Source organism: Labeo rohita, chromosome 24 (genome assembly GCF_022985175.1).
Source record: "Labeo rohita strain BAU-BD-2019 chromosome 24, IGBB_LRoh.1.0, whole genome shotgun sequence".
Taxonomy (NCBI): Eukaryota; Metazoa; Chordata; class Actinopteri; order Cypriniformes; family Cyprinidae; genus Labeo; species Labeo rohita.
The window spans coordinates 3190188-3207242 of NC_066892.1; the positions used below are offsets into that span (position 1 = coordinate 3190188).

Sequence of the window (17055 nt, forward strand, 5' to 3'; positions counted from 1 at the left end):
AAAACATGCTGAATGCACACTCATACACACACTCATCCTGTTTTTAGGCTCGTTTTGAGATAAATTAGAGTTTTGTGTGAATAAAGTGCAAGCTTATTAATTAAGTCATTCATTCATTCATTCATTTATTCCTTTATATATTTATGTTTTGTGTGTATTTTGTGTGTTTGCATGCTTGTAGGCTTTGTTCCGCACAGTTGCAATGATGGTTCCAGATTATGGACTGATTGGAGAGATATCACTTTATTCGATGGGATTCACAGCATCCCGGAGGTAAAATCATGTCCAGTCAAATAGTTAAACTAATCAGTATCTCATTTTGGGGAAAGGTTCCAGTAGTTTGACTTGGTTTTGTGTTTTTCAGCCTGGCTCAGAAGATCGTGGCGACATATCGTCTGTGCTCAGAACAGCTCTCGTCTCAACCCCACTACGATTACGGGATGCGTGCGGTAAAATCGGTCCTGACTGCAGCGGGAAACCTAAAACTCAAATACCCAGAAGAGGACGAGAGCGTTTTGCTACTCAGAGCTCTCATGGATGTCAACATGGCCAAGTTCCTTGCGCAGGATTTACCTCTGTTTCAGGTGTGTGGATGTCAATGAAGTATTCGGTTTGTATGACTTTGCATGTGGTTATTGATGTGTGTTTGTGTTATAGGGAATCATCACTGATCTCTTCCCTGGAGTGGTGCTACCCAAACCAGATTATGAGCTACTGTTAAAAGCTCTGGATGACAACATCGCTAAGATGAAGCTGCAGCCTGTACCGTGGTTCATCGGGAAAATTATACAAGTACAAAATCTGATCAATGGCAATACATCTCTCTAGTCAATCTGTGATGTCTTTATACTTATTCTGCCTTAAGATTCAGACATTCAAAAAGTAGTTTATATATGAGCACTGTTGTAAAACTGTTATAAAATTCAGTTTGACTGAGCTGTGTTTGAAATATAATCACGATTAATTGCAATATTTTGAAAATATTCACATGCATTTACATGCATATTTTTATTGATATAATTAATATTATATAAATACATACTTTTCTTAAATATATCCATGCATGTGTGTGTATTTGTATATACATAATAAATATACACAGTACACAGACATATTACACAGTAATATTACACAGTACACAAAGAAAAACTTTCACAGCACTAGTTTGAAGTTGCTGCAAAAAGGAGATGCTAATCCATATTAATGCAACAAGTCAGGCTTCTTTTTTGTAGCTGAAACTGTTTGTTCAGTGAAAAAAGAAATTAGTTGATCAGTTTTATTCTGTGTTCAGGTGTATGAGATGATGCTGGTCAGACACGGCTTCATGATTGTTGGTGAGCCTATGGGTGGAAAAACTTCAGCTTACAAAGTTCTGGCTGGAGCTTTGGGAGACCTTTATAAGGGTAATCCATAATAATTAATAATCAATCCATAATATTTTTTTTATTAATTATTCTTTAATCAATTTTTGGTTTACAGATACACTACTGGTTAAAAAAGTTTGTAAAAATTAAAATGTTTAAATTATAATAATTTTAAATAGTTCAGATTTTAAAATTTTAAGTCTGCATTTTTTTTAATTAAAAAATGCTGTAAAAACAGTAATGTTAAGAAATGGCAGAGCTGAATTCTTTTTTACTTACCCCAAATTTTGAATGGTAAAATATCATGGTTTCCATGAAAAATATTAAGCAGCAAAAACTGTTTTCAACATTGATTATAATCAGAAATGTTTCTTTAAGAGCAAATCAGCATATTAGAATAATTTCTGAAGGATCATGTGACACTGAAGACTGGGGTAATGATGCTGAAAATTCAGCTTTTTATCACAGAAATAAATTACTTTTTAAAACATATCCAAATAAAAAACAGCTATTTGAAACTACAATAATATTTCATAATATTACTGTTTTTACTGTATTTTTAATCAAATAAATGCAGCCTTGGTGAACATGAGACATGTCTTTTTCAGAATTATTCAAAGTTTTTGAACTCTTGCGTATTTACGTTTATACAGTCAAACCAAAAAATATTTAGAAACCAGATATAGTTTTTGATATTTCTTTTACTAGTGGGTGCAGGAGACTATAGTTAATTTATGTAAGTGAGGATAGCAAAATAAAGTAAACTGAGATGTACCTAAAAATTCTTTATACAGTGAACTACCAGTAAAACTGATGAAAATTTGGGCTCAAAAATTTGATTTGACACTTTGACCTGCCCATGTTTTGTTAAATATCTTTTCAAGTTATCCGATGTTATCGAGATGAATTTGTTCTGACACAGTTTAACTCTTGAATTCTTGTCATATTTTATTACCATTTTCTAACCTAGCAAATAAACTGGGAAATGTTGAAGGTGTCTGAATAAATTTTGGTTTGACTGTATATGCATATGAAAAATCAAAAAACATTTGTTGAATAGTATGTGTGTTTGTTATTTGTCTATATAGAAGGGCTAATGGAAGAGTTTGCGGTAGATTTTCGTATCATTAATCCGAAGGCGATCACTATGGGGCAGCTGTACGGCTGTTTTGATCCGGTAAGTCACGAGTGGTCAGACGGCGTTCTGGCCACCTCATTCAGACAACAGGCCCAGTGCACTGCAGACGACCGCCAGTGGATCATATTCGACGGGCCCATTGACGCGGTCTGGATTGAAAATATGAACACTGTTTTGGATGACAACAAGAAGGTACACATACATTTTAATGTTGCAGTTACCATGTCTGAAGGGCTTCAGGTTCAGTGCTGGCGTCTGATGTGTTTTGCTGTTGAACAGCTGTGCCTGATGAGTGGTGAGATCATTCAGATGAGTCCTAAAATGAGTCTGATCTTTGAGCCTGCAGATTTGGAGCAGGCATCACCCGCTACTGTAAGCAGGTAAACAACAAACACTCAGTTCCACATTAATGCTTCTATTCAGCAAGAATGTGTTATATTGAGGTGTTATGAAGCAAAACAGTCAGTCTGTGCAAGAAACTGAACATTAATAACAAAATTAATATGATGGCTTGTTATAGAGAGTGTATGTGTATGCGTTTTAGATGCGGTATGATCTATATGGAGCCGCATCAGTTGGGCTGGAAGCCTCTGAGAGACTCCTACATGAACGCGTTGCCTGAGAGCCTGGCAGATGAACACAGAACTCTGGTGAGAAACACACTCATGCATCTTAAAGGAGAAGTCCACTTCCAAAACAAAGATTCACATATAATGTACTCACCCCCTTGTCATCCAAGATGTTCATGTCTGTCTTTCTTCAGTCGTGAAGAAATTATGTTTTTTTGAGAAAAACATTTCAGCATTTTTCTCCATATAATGGACTGATATGGTGCCCCGATTTTGAACTTCCAAAATGCGGCATCAAACGATCCCAAATGTGGTTGTAAACAATCCCACCCGAGAAGTAAGGGTCTTATCTAGCGTAACGATAGGTTATTTTCATAAAAATAATACAATTTATATACTTTTTAATGGCAGACGCTCGTCTTGTCTTGCTCTGCCTGGACTGTTTTTGTTCCGGTTCATGACAGTTAGGGTATGTCAAAAAACTCCCTTCTCATGTTCTCCCTCAACTTCAAAATCGTGAAAATAAAATGAAAATAACTGATCGTTTTGCTAGATAAGACCCTTCTTTCTCAGCTGGGATACAACCGTATTTGGGATCGTTTGAAGCCACAATTATACTGCATTTTGGAAGTTCAAAATCGGGGCACCATATCAGTCCATTATATGGAGAAAAATGCTAAATGTTTTCCTCAAAAAAACATAATTTCTTTACGACTGAAGAAAGAAAGACATGAACATCTTGGATGACAAGGGCGTGAGTACATTATATGTGAATCTTTGTTTTGGAAGTGGACTTCTTTAATGTATGCTGTTAAAGTAATAAAACACTTCTGAATATCATTATGTTGTAATTATCATCTATGTGTGTTTTGTTGTAGATTAATGATCTCTTTAACTGGCTGGTTCAACCTTGTTTGGACTTTATTTACCATGAATGTGGATTCTTAGTTCAGACGTCACCCATTCACCTGGCCTACAGTCTGATGCGCCTGTATACCTGCCTACTGGGTACATGCACATACAAATATGTGCATTATATATACTTTCAGTCTTTTTTCAGTCTGTTTGCTCATGTCCAATTTGATTGTGTTCATGCAGATGAGATTTTTCAGTCAGGACAGGAAGGAGCAGAATCTATGACGAGTCAGCAGGTGACGCTGTGGCTTCAGGCCCTGTTTCTGTTCGCTGTGGTCTGGAGTTTGGGAGGAACCATCAACGGCAACAGCAGGAAGAAGTTTGACGTCTTCTACCGAAACCTTATCATGGGCACAAACGCCAATCACCAGCGACCCCACAGTGTGAAACTCACCAAGAACAATGTGTTCCCGGAGAGAGGTCCGCATGATATTTTTGGTTGGCTTTTTAATGACAAGATTCCAAGAGAGCATCTTTTTATGTATAAAGAACCTGATCAAACCAAAAGTCAAAGCTGAGTGTCATATACAGTAACTTTAAAAACATTTTGTTTATGAATCTTGTCTGCTGTCTGTTTGTTCTGTTCTCCACATAGGCACCGTCTATGATTATTATTTTCATAAGCAGGGTCCTGGTCAGTGGAACAACTGGACTGAATCCATCACTAAAGAGGACAAAGTCATACCTGCCGGCGCAAAAGTTAGTTCACAAATAGGAGGGTTATTATAGTTAACAAAGGCTATAAAACCATAACTAAAACCAAAAACATTTTTGTTAACTTGTATAAATATGTGCTAATTTGTAAAATTAAAATACATTTCTAGTACAAAATTCTAAACACTGGATAAAGTAAGTTTAAAAAAAATTTTTTTACATATCAGAGTTAAATGTTTTACAGAGGGGATTTTGGGTATCTCATTTTGTCACTCCATAATTCAGAAAATACTTAGAACAGACAAAAAACAATATTTTCATGAGGAATAAAATGTTGTATATAATCAAGCAAATTATATATGAACAGATCCCTCTGTAAAAACCTTCAGGATATAGACAGGAATTAAAATGTAAAGTTTGGTGTTTGTAAGTGCTACTGAAGTGGAGATTTATGGCTCAGTGTAAAAATATGTATTGAAATCTATTGACAAATAGATAAAGTGCTACAAAAGAAACACTTAACAGTGTCTTTTGGATGTTTTCTTTCCACTAGTCTGAATAAACACTTTATGAAAATCCAAAAAGCCCCAAATCTGCCCAAAATTTGACAGCCGTGTGTTTTTGCCTGCAGTGTCTCCCTTTAATATAAACATAAATCATAAATCTAAACATAAACTCTAGAAATTAATCTGAATGTTAATTCTAAATACATAAGTAAACATGTAAAGGATGTCATTTTCTACCAGTAGTGAATGAATCGAAAGGAAACAAGAGTTACTCTCTTTATACCTGCTTTGATGTCTCTGTCTCTCTTTCTCAGGTGTCTGATCTTATCATACCCACGGCTGAAACATCCCGTCAGCTCTTCTTCCTCAGGACGTATCTGTCACACGAGATCCCCATACTGATCGTGGGACCCACAGGAACTGGAAAGTCTGTAATCAACAACAACTTCCTGATGTCGCTTCCCAAGGAGCGCTACACTCCCATCTGCATTAACTTCTCCGCCCGGACCTCTGCCAACCAAACCCAGGACATCATCATGTCTAAGCTGGACCGTCGCCGTAAGGGCGTGTTTGGGCCACCGATGGGGAAGAAATGCATTATCTATGTTGGTAGGAAGTAGATTTAGTGCATTGATTGAGTACATTTATTGTACAGCCCTGCCATCTACTTTTCTATCATTCTGTCAAGTTTAATTATGAATGCAATTACATGAGGTAACATACTACTGTCCTGTAATAAATTTTATATTGTAATACTTAGATGATCTGAACATGCCTGCAAAGGAAATATACGGTGCTCAGCCGCCCATTGAACTCTTGCGCCAGTGGATCGATCATCATCATTGGTATGATAAAAAAGACACATCCAGACTGGACATTGAGGATGTTCTGTATATGTCTGCTATGGGGCCCCCTGGTGGAGGGAGAAATGACATTACAGGTAAATCTCTAATGCTAAATGCTCATCACATAATCATAATCTTCTTCGTCACTGTTTTGCATCTTTCCACCCTCACAGGACGATTTACACGTCACCTCAACATTATATCGATCGACACATTCGATGATGAGACTCTAAGCAACATCTTCACATCCATCACCGACTGGCACTTCAGCAATGGTTTTGATGCCTCTTTCTACAGGTGGTATTAAAATATGAAACCAATATTTTCATGAAATACTCTACACACTCTACAAGTAGAACATTTTTAAGTTTCCATATAGTTTTTTGTGGAAACCCTGCGGTCATTTGGATTTTTACACAAGCTGAAAATCATGATTTAAACATTTTTGTGCATGTTTGTTTGTTGTAGGTTGGGTAAAATCATGGTTCAAGCTACTATGGCAGTATACAAGGATGCAATTGAGAGTTTCCTCCCAACACCATCTAAATCTCATTATATTTTCAACCTGCGAGATTTTGCAAGGGTGATTAGGGGCGTAATGCTCTGTCCATCAACACACATGCAGGTAAGCACAAACATGCATGCATTTCTATGTAAAGGCAAAGTGAATACAGTTTTTTAGTTTTGTGCTTCTTTTTTCATCAGGAAGGTGATAAACTAATCCGTTTATGGATCCATGAGGTGTATCGGGTGTTTTACGATCGACTGATTGATAATGAAGACAGAGAGAAATTTTTTAGTATTGTCAAAGAAAGGACATCAGCGTATTTCAAGCAAAGCATTGATAAGGTAATAATTACTGTGAAATATTTCACCTCCCACAAAATCAAAACCGGGAAAAAATAAATTATTTAGAATTTGTTTAATTTATTTTTAAGAAAATTAAGTAAATGTAAACCACTCTTTATTTATTTAATTTTAATTTGGAGGTGAAATATGATCCCTCTTACTTTGGTCAAAAATTTTTTTTTTTTTTTTTTTTTTTTTTACATTTTACAGATCCTGAAAGGGGGGTGTAAACTTTTGACCTCAACTGTATCTAGTATCTCTTATAGTAAAATTTGCTTTAGTTCAATAATTACTTGAACAAGGTGTATTAACATGTTTTATTCCCCTATCCAGCTCCTCGGTCATCTCACTCTGTCTGGTAAAGTTGAAGATGACAGCATTCGCAGCTTGTTTTTTGGTGACTACGCCAAACCAGACTCGGCCAGTAAACCATACGACGAAATCACAGATCTGAGCACATTAACGGAGGTGATGGATTTCTACCTCAGGGAGTTTAACAACATCAGCAAAGCACCCATGAACCTCGTCATGTTTCAGTTCGCCATCGAACACATTTCACGAATCTGCCGTGTGCTGAAACAAGACAATGGCCACCTGCTGCTGGTCGGCATCGGTGGATCGGGGCGACAGAGCGCCACCAAACTCGCCACCTTTATCAACGACTACGAGCTGTTCCAGATCGAACTGACCAAGAACTACAGCATGTCAGACTGGCGTGACAATCTGAAGCACCTGATGCTGAAAGCAGGGATAGAGGGAAAGAAAACAACGTTTCTCTTTAGCGACAGCCAGATTAAGGATGAAGCCTTCGTTGAGGACATTAACATGCTGCTGAACACAGGAGACGTGCCGAACATCTTCCCAGTGGACGAACGTGCTGACATCATTGAGAAAATGCAGGGAATTGCCCAATTGGAAGGGAAGAAGATGGACGTCACACCGCTCTCCATGTACAACTTCTTTATCGACAGAGTTAAAGCCAACCTTCATATAGTTCTTGGTACCGTTTATATTATATTATAATATATGGTTTTTTTTAACAGTTGTTATTTATTTAAGTAAAATTAAATGTATTTTGTACAAATTTAAAGCTGTGTTCATGTTTGTCCAATAGCAATGAGCCCAATAGGTGAAGGCTTCCGCAATCGTCTGAGGATGTTTCCATCTTTGATCAACTGCTGCACCATAGACTGGTTTCAGGCCTGGCCTAAAGACGCTCTGGAGATGGTCGCCAACAAGTTCCTTGAGGATTTGGACCTGGAAGACAACATCAGGATGGAGTGCGCTCATATGCCTACATTTATTGCCTTTAACGGTTGGTTGTATATGAGATACAAAGACTGACATTGTCAGTTTTGCTTTATTCGTAGGGTGGTGGAAATGTGTAAGACGTTCCAGGAGAGTGTGCAAGAGCTGTCCGAGCGCTACTACTCCCAGCTGCGTAGACATAATTATGTGACTCCTACCTCCTACCTGGAGCTCATCCTGACCTTTAAAGTCTTGCTCAACTCCAAACGCAACGAGGTGAATGAGCTCAGGAATCGATACATAGTCGGCTTGCAGAAACTTGACTTTGCTGCCTCTCAGGTAAGACAGAGCACCACACTTCACCAAACATTTTATAACACTCTATGCATACTGAATGGTCAGATCACATGTCAATCAAACTCCTGCCAAAGGGTGAATTGTTTGTGTCAAATTGTTGGATATTTATATTTAAATTGTGAATATTAGATTTTTTTCACTCATTGTTAAAACAAAAACATATTCAGAACCATTTTCATAGGTGGTCTCAGACAAATATGTAGATTTAAGGCCAATTCGGCAAATGGAGATTAGTCATGATCAATTATTTAGAATTATTTTTTATCAGTGGGCGGCCTAAATACATTATTTGATAATGTATAGTCATTAGTCATAAATAAATTGATGTTTACAGTGGTGTTTGTCTGTGATTTACAGGTAGCGGTCATGCAGCAGGAGCTCACAGCTCTCCAGCCGGAACTTATCGAGACAGCAAAACAGACCGATCAGATGATGGTGAAGATAGAAAAAGAGACGGTGGAGGTGGATGCTAAGAAAGAGCTTGTCAGTGCTGATGAGAAAGTTGCCAATGAAGCAGCAGCTGCTGCTAAAGCAATCAAGGTAGGCATTTCTGTTTAACCCTTCACTACACAATGTTTATTTCTTAATTAAATGTCAACATGTTTTAGCTAGATATCAGAACAAAAACATATCTGTAATGTAACTTATGTTTATATTTACATACTTGTTTCGAGTATGTTTCTGACTGTTTTTTTACTTTTATTAGAAAACACATAAACAGTTAACAAAAAACAATATACACTACTAGGCAAAAGTTTTTGAACAGTAAGATTTTTAATGTTTTTTTTAAAAATCTCTTCTGCTCACCAAGCCTGCGTTTATTTGATCCAAAATATAGCAAAGCAGTAATATTGTGAAATATTTTTACTATTTAAAATAACTGCTTTCTATTTGAATATATTTTATAATAAAATTTATTCCTGTGATCAAAGCTACATTTTCAGCATCATTACTCCAGTCTTCAGTGCCACATGATCCTTCAGAAATCGTTCTAATATGCTGATTTTACCGCTGTTCAAGAAACATTTATTATTATTATTATTTTTATCAATATTTAAAATTCATTTTTATTTAAAATACATTAAAATTCTTTTATGAATAAAATGATCCAAAGATCAGCATTTATAAATAAAAAGCTTTCGTTACATTATACCATTCAAAAGGTTGGAGTCAGTATCATTTTTTATTTTTGGGGGGGGAAATAAATTACAGAAATTAATACTTTTATTTAGCAAAGATGCTTTAAATTGATCGAAATTGATGATAAAGACATTTATAATGTTACAAAAGATTTCTGTTTCAGATAAATACTGTTCTTCTGAACTTTCTATTTATCAAAGAAACCTGAAAAAATTCTACTCTAATAATAATAATAATAAAATAAAATAAAAAATGTTTTTTGAGAAGGTGTTGATGGACTTATTGCATTGCTTCAATTAAGGAGATTTGGAAAGTGGTTAGCAGCTGGAGATTTTGGGCTATTAAGACACTTAGTTAAAACTATGATCGTGAAGATTTAATTAATATATTGTCGGATAGGATGAGTGTGAAGGAGATCTTGCAGAGGCGATGCCAGCACTGGAAGCAGCTCTCGCTGCTCTAGACACTCTGAAGCCGGCAGATATTACCGTCTTGAAGACGATGCAAAATCCTCCCGGGCCTGTCAAACTGGTCATGGAGTCTATCTGTGTCATGAAGGGCATTAAACCAGAGAGAAAACAAGACCCCGGTGGATCAGGTATGAGAAACACAGGTAAAACATATCACACACTATATTCTTAAACACGATTAAATACATTCGCTCAACTTCATTTACACAGGAAAGATGATTGAGGACTTCTGGGGACCATCTAAGAAGCTTCTAGGTGATATGAAGTTCCTTGAAAGCCTTAAGACGTTCGATAAAGACAACATACCTGCAGCTAACATTAAGAAAATCAGAGAAAAGTTCGTAGACCACCCAGATTTTCAGCCTTCGGTAATCAAAAGTGTGTCATCGGCTTGCGAGGGTCTTTGCAAATGGGTGCGTGCCATGGAAGTATACGAACGTGTGGCGAAAGTTGTCGCCCCCAAGAAAGAAAGATTAAAAGAAGCAGAGGGCGAGTTAGCCGTGCAGATGCAGAAGTTATCCGTAAAACGTGCCGAGCTGAAGGAGGTGGAGGATCGTCTCCAGGCACTGAATGACACATTCGAAGGGATGATACAAAAGAAAAAAGACTTGGAAGCAAACATAGAGCTCTGCTCGCAAAAACTAATAAGAGCGGAAAAACTAATCGGTGGTTTGGGTGGAGAAAAAGACAGGTGGACGGAAGCCGCTCGGCTACTTGGCATCAAATACACCAACCTGACCGGTGACGTGCTTTTGTCCTCGGCTACAGTGTCGTATCTTGGTGCATTTACCGTTGATTACCGCGTGGAGTGTCAGCAAGAGTGGCACAAGCTGTGCAGTGAGAAAAACATACCATGTTCAAAGGATTTCACACTTAGCAACACTCTCGGAAACCAAGTCCTCATTCGATCGTGGCAAATCGCTGGATTACCAGTGGACTCGTTTTCCACTGACAACGGAATCATTGTCTCAAACTCTCGCCGTTGGCCGCTCATGATCGACCCCCAGGGCCAAGCCAACAAATGGATCAAGAACATGAACAAAGCCAATAAATTATCCATCATCAAGCTCTCAGACAGCAACTACGTCCGTGCTCTCGAGAACGCCATCCAGTTTGGCACGCCAGTTCTTTTGGAGAACGTTGGCGAGGAGCTGGATGCAATTTTAGAGCCTGTTCTCCTAAAACAGACCTTTAAGCAGCAGGGCGTGGAGTACATGAAACTCGGCGAGAACACTGTGGAGTACTCAAGCGACTTCCGCTTCTACATCACAACAGGATTGAGGAATCCGCATTATTTGCCAGAGGTGGCAGTGAAAGTGTGTCTTTTAAACTTCATGATCACGCCGTTGGGTCTCGAAGATCAGCTTCTGGGGATCGTTGCCGCTAAAGAAAAGCCAGAACTCGAGGAGAAGAAAAATCAGCTGATTCTCGAAAGCGCAGCCAACAATAAACAGCTAAAGGAAATCGAGAACAAAATCCTGGAGGTTCTTTCTTCTTCTGAAGGGAACATCCTAGAAGACGAAACTGCTATAAAGGTGCTCTCGTCATCTAAAATATTGTCAGAGGAGATTTCCGAGAAGCAGAAAATTGCGAGTGTGACTGAAAACGAGATTGATGAAACTCGAATGGGTTACAGGCCGGTTGCAGAACACTCGTCCATTTTGTTCTTCTGCATCTCGGATCTGGCAAACATCGATCCCATGTATCAATACTCTCTCACGTGGTTCATAAATCTATACCTGCAGTCTATCGCTCACAGCGCGCCGAGCGATGACCTACAGGTCCGCATCTCCAACATCTTGGATCACTTCACCATGCGTGTTTACTATAACGTGTGCCGCTCTCTTTTCGAAAAGGACAAGCTGCTGTTCTCCTTGCTTTTGACCGTCGGCATTATGCAGGGCAAAGGTCAGGTCGACGACCTCGTCTGGCGCTTCCTTCTCACCGGAGGCGTTGCTCTGGAGAACCCGCATCCCAACCCGGCTCCAGAGTGGCTTTCGGATAAATCGTGGTCTGAAGTAGTCCGGGCTTCCCAACTTCCTTGCCTAGAAGGATTGTTTGAACATGTGCGGGAGAATATCACACAGTGGAAGCAGATTTACGACTCTGGTCATCCACAGGACGAGGAGTTACCCGGGAAGTGGCGCGCGGTTTTGGGCATGGAGCGCATGGTGGTGCTTCGCTGCTTTAGACCGGATAAACTTGTGCTGGCGGTACAACAGTTCATCGTGGACAATATGAGCCACACATACATTGAGCCCCCGACCTTTGACCTGGCAGAGAGCTACAGTGATTCCAACTGCTGTTCACCACTCATCTTTGTCCTCTCTCCAGGATCAGACCCTACAGCAGGTAAAATAGAAAGATGCTTCTTTTGAATGCTTTTTACAATGCATTATCATTTACAATTAAATCTTATTCCTTTTGCTCTTTGTTCTACTCAGGATTACTGAAGTTTGCAGATGACTTGGGCATGGGCGGCAGTAAGACGCAGACGATCTCTCTGGGTCAGGGTCAAGGTCCAGTAGCTGAGCAGCTGATCAGAGCAGCGCTGACCGACGGCACCTGGGTCGTACTGCAGAACTGTCACCTCGCAACCAGCTGGATGCCAACGCTGGAGAAGATTTGTGAGGAGGTCATCACACCTGAAAACACACACACCAGCTTCAGGTAAAAATAGCAACATGTGTGCGTCTAACACACTCAGCTGTTTTGCATAATTTCAGCACAGAGTTAAATTTATTAGATATATGACAAGGTGAAGAACATGTACAGGACATATTTAATTTTAAAATCAAAAAAAAAAACATTTTTTATAAGAAAAATAAAGTATATTTTTATATTATTGACTTGTCAGTTCATCACATTTTCTCTCAAATTCTCATTAGTGTAAAAAAAAAAATCTTAATTTAAAGATAAATGACTAAAATGTTATTATTCATTACTATGAATAATATTTATCAGTATATTAGTTGTTGCATTATAGTAATGACTATGTAAGCCCATTTCCACCACTGAATAAAAAAAAAAGAAACTTTTTTTTTTAGTTTTTATCTCAAAATTCAGACTTTTTTTCTCGCAATTGCAAGTTTACATCTCGCAATTCTGATTTTTTTTTCTCAGAATTGAGATATAAACTTGCAATTGCATGTTATAAAGTCAGAGTTTATATCTCGGAATTCTGACTATAACTCGCAATTGCGAGTTTATATCATGCAATTCTGAGAAAAATGTCTGAATTTTGAGGTTATATCTCAGAATTCTGAATTTATAACTCACAATTGCAAGTTCATACCATGCAATTCTAAAAAAAATTTAGAATAGTGAGTTTATATCTTGGAATTATGGCTTCATTTCTCAGAATTGCAAAATATATCTTGGAATTCTGACTTTATAACTCATAATTACACGTTTATATCAGGCAATTCTTAAAGAAATATCAGAATTGTGAGTTTATATCTCGGAATTTATAACTTGCAATTTCAAGTTTATATCATGCAATTCTAAAAAAATTCAAAATTGTGAGTTTATATCTTGGAATTCTGGCTTCATTTTTCAGAATGGTGAGTTATATCATGGAACTCTCACTATAACTCGCAATTGCGATTTTTATATCATGCAATTCTGAGAAAAATGTCAGAATGGTGAGTAATATCTCGGAATTCTGGCTTTATAACTTGCAATCGCGAGTTGAGATCATGCAATTCTGAGAAAAATGTCAGAAATTTGAGTTTATATCTCGGAATTCTGGCTTCATTTCTCAAAATTGTGAGTTATATCTCGGAATTCTGACTTTATAACTCACACTTGCAAGTTTTATATCATGCAATTCTGGGATAAAAAAGAGTCAGAACTGTAAAAGAAAAAAAAAACTTTTTTTTATTCTGCAGCAGAAACAGGCTTCCATATATAACCATGATATTTAAAAAAACAAAACAAAAAGGAAATTATTTTCTGTGGTAATTAAACATTGTGCTATTAATTTATTGCCATAAATAAATCTGTCCCAATAACCAAACCCCAAACTCCTTGTGTTGTAGGTTGTGGTTGACCAGTCAGCCATCTGATAAGTTTCCAGTGAGTGTTTTGCAGAATGGGGTGAAGATGACGAACGAGCCTCCCAAAGGACTGAGGGCAAATTTACTGCGTTCTTACCTCAGCGACCCCATCTCAGACCCTGCCTTCTTTAACAGCTCTGCTAAGCAGGAAATCTGGCAGAAGCTGCTGTTTGGCCTTTGTTTCTTCCATGCTTTGGTCCAGGAGAGGAGAACATTCGGCCCACTCGGTCAGATATGAATCTGTAATGTAGTTTACTTTCCTGCCTGTCATCCTTCATTCGATTCAGCCTCCATCTATAGAAAACAAGCTGCTGTGATGCCCTGGCATACTATCAGTATTGTACCTGATCTAATCTTTTCTAAACAGACATCACAAGACCATAAATAAAAGGGCAGTTTAATAGGCTGAGGAACTTATAGGGCGCTCATAGATTGGTTCTCCTGAAAACTATAAGCAGTGCTGACTATAAAGTGCACTATAATCAAAAGCTGAATTTCCCATCTGAGATGAGTTCTGTTTTCTCCAGCAGTTTTTAATGTGATATAAAGTTTCTCTCTTGTCTCTCTCTGTAGGTTGGAATATTCCATATGAGTTTAATGAGTCTGACCTGAGAATCAGCATTCGTCAGATCCAGATGTTCCTGGACGAGTATGAGGAGGTTCCGCTCGAGGCCCTCACATACCTGACAGGTGAGCACAAGGAGATTAAGCAAGCATCTACCCAGAAAGCCCTAAAAAACACATAATGGCTATACAAACACAATAATAGCCATTCTTCTCCTTAATAACCACATAGTATAAAAATCTAGTTCTTTTAGACAAGCATTGTTTTTTCAGCCCTTCTGTATTAATGTTCTCTGTAGGAGAGTGTAATTATGGTGGGAGGGTGACTGACGATAAGGACCGGAGACTGCTGATGTCCCTCCTCTCCATCTTCTACAGCTGGGAGCTCATTGAACAAGACCAGTATTGTGTGTGTGAGGGAGATTTCTACTACGTGCCTTCACATGGTCCATACCAGGTACACATAAACACTGTGAATTCAGATTTATGGATTAAAAGATAAACATTTCACTTTGACATGCCATAAGTTTTGTGAAGTCAGTTGATTTTGTGTATGTATGCATGCATGCAGTAGTGTAGTTTCTTTTATTTATTTATTTATGCAGTTATTTTTAAATGCTCTTTCATTCATTCATATTATATATGCATTTCTTTATTTATGCATTTTACTTTCATTTTATGTAGTTTTAATTTGTCTACTTATGCATTAATATATTTAATTTACTGACCCTAAGCTTTAACTGGTAAAGACAACATAAACTGTACATTTGACAAATTATATCAAATGTTTTAAAATTATGCACAAAAGGACCTAGTGACAAAGTGACATAAACGTATCATAAAAGTAGTCTCTTGCCACTAAAAGTTTCTTGTGGTCAGTTGATTTTGTGTATGCATGCATGCATTTCTGTAGCTTCATGTATATATGTATTTATGCATTTATTATATATATATATATTATTTCATTCATTCATTTTATGTATGCATTTCTTTATTTATTAATTTTTTCCATTTATTTCATTTTAGATATTTTTAAAGTCTGTTTATGCATTTACATATTTAATTTACTAACACTAAGCTTTAACTGGTAAGGGCAACATAAATTGTAAATTTTTACACATTGAATCAAATTCTTATCAGTTTTTGTTTTAAAATTATACACAAAAGGACCAAAAAGTGCTATAAACGTATCATAAAAGTAGTCTCTCGCTACTAAAAGTTTAATTAAAAGTTTATTAATTTTTGTTTTAAAATGATGCTCAAAACAGACCCAAATTTCACTGTTATTCACTGAAAATTCCAAATTTTATTGTTATTCCTACTCTCTGTTGTAGCTTGCAAATCCCATCCATACTTGTATTCAAATCAAAATATTAAAATGCATAATCTTTTCTGTATGTAGAGTTACGTGGACTACATCCGCAACCTGCCCATCACTGCTGAACCTGAGGTTTTCGGCCTCCACAGCAATGCTAACATCACCAAAGACAACCAGGAGACCAATCAGCTGTTAGACGGAGTGCTGCTGACTCTGCCGAGACAAACTAGCGGTGGAGCCAAATCACCGCAGGTGGGGGCGATGCAAATCATGAATGACAGATGATTGGCAGTTTTGTGTACCTGGCCTTTCTGACAGCAGGTTTGTCTGTGTCCACAGGAAATAGTGGATGAGCTGGCTGAGGGAATGCTGGCCAAACTCCCTCCTGATTTTGACATTGAGATGGTGACCAATAAATACCCACTCCTGTATGAGGAGTCGATGAACACCGTCTTACGACAGGAACTCATTCGCTTCAACAGGTACTAGATGTATTCGTCATCTGCGCTGATTTACATACAACACATCATAACGTTCCTGTAGCTCAAATAGTTGCAAAAAGGTCATGGGTTTGATTTCCAAGGAATGCATGAACTGATAACATTTATACATTGAATGCACTGCAAGTTTAAATAAAAGCATCTGCCAAATGCATAAATGTAAATGTACAGGCTGTCAAAGGTGGTGCGTAGCAGCCTGATAAACACCCAGAAGGCACTTCGGGGGCAGGTTGTGATGTCAGCTGAGCTGGAGAATGTCTTCAACAGCCTTCTCGTTGGAAAAGTGCCGGCCATGTGGGCCGCAAAATCCTACCCTTCCCTCAAACCCCTTGGAAGCTACGTATCCGACTTTCTCGCCAGACTGCAGTTCCTACAGGTGAATAAGTAGCTGCAGCTAAAGACAAATGCACACAACAAGACAGAGGCTCATGGTTCTTTAATGTTTGTAAATTTCATCTATTATTTTCTCTTGTGGACTATATGTAAACATTTTTATGTGAAATATCCTATTCAGAACACACATTTTGTATGATCCCTCTTATTTTAGTAAAATAATCAAC

The 17055-nt window shown here is 37.8% G+C and overlaps 1 protein-coding gene across 1 annotated transcript in view; it reads left to right on the forward strand.

Moving 5' to 3' along the window:
• The window catches only part of dnah3 (dynein axonemal heavy chain 3), a 48725-nt gene that overhangs the window by 30460 nt on the left and 1210 nt on the right, over window positions 1-17055 (forward strand). Inside the window, exons 33-60 of the mRNA XM_051097881.1 lie at window positions 182-273; window positions 365-584; window positions 658-792; window positions 1292-1403; window positions 2453-2694; window positions 2782-2882; window positions 3047-3152; window positions 3950-4079; window positions 4170-4406; window positions 4582-4685; window positions 5461-5755; window positions 5907-6086; window positions 6165-6288; window positions 6460-6616; window positions 6697-6840; window positions 7174-7840; window positions 7955-8120; window positions 8211-8427; window positions 8803-8985; window positions 9985-10183; window positions 10266-12407; window positions 12500-12725; window positions 14096-14340; window positions 14687-14803; window positions 14977-15134; window positions 16080-16247; window positions 16335-16477; window positions 16667-16871. Coding sequence (XP_050953838.1) covers window positions 182-273; window positions 365-584; window positions 658-792; window positions 1292-1403; window positions 2453-2694; window positions 2782-2882; window positions 3047-3152; window positions 3950-4079; window positions 4170-4406; window positions 4582-4685; window positions 5461-5755; window positions 5907-6086; window positions 6165-6288; window positions 6460-6616; window positions 6697-6840; window positions 7174-7840; window positions 7955-8120; window positions 8211-8427; window positions 8803-8985; window positions 9985-10183; window positions 10266-12407; window positions 12500-12725; window positions 14096-14340; window positions 14687-14803; window positions 14977-15134; window positions 16080-16247; window positions 16335-16477; window positions 16667-16871 — 7215 coding nt within the window. The remainder of the gene's footprint in view (window positions 1-181; window positions 274-364; window positions 585-657; window positions 793-1291; window positions 1404-2452; window positions 2695-2781; window positions 2883-3046; window positions 3153-3949; window positions 4080-4169; window positions 4407-4581; window positions 4686-5460; window positions 5756-5906; window positions 6087-6164; window positions 6289-6459; window positions 6617-6696; window positions 6841-7173; window positions 7841-7954; window positions 8121-8210; window positions 8428-8802; window positions 8986-9984; window positions 10184-10265; window positions 12408-12499; window positions 12726-14095; window positions 14341-14686; window positions 14804-14976; window positions 15135-16079; window positions 16248-16334; window positions 16478-16666; window positions 16872-17055) is intronic.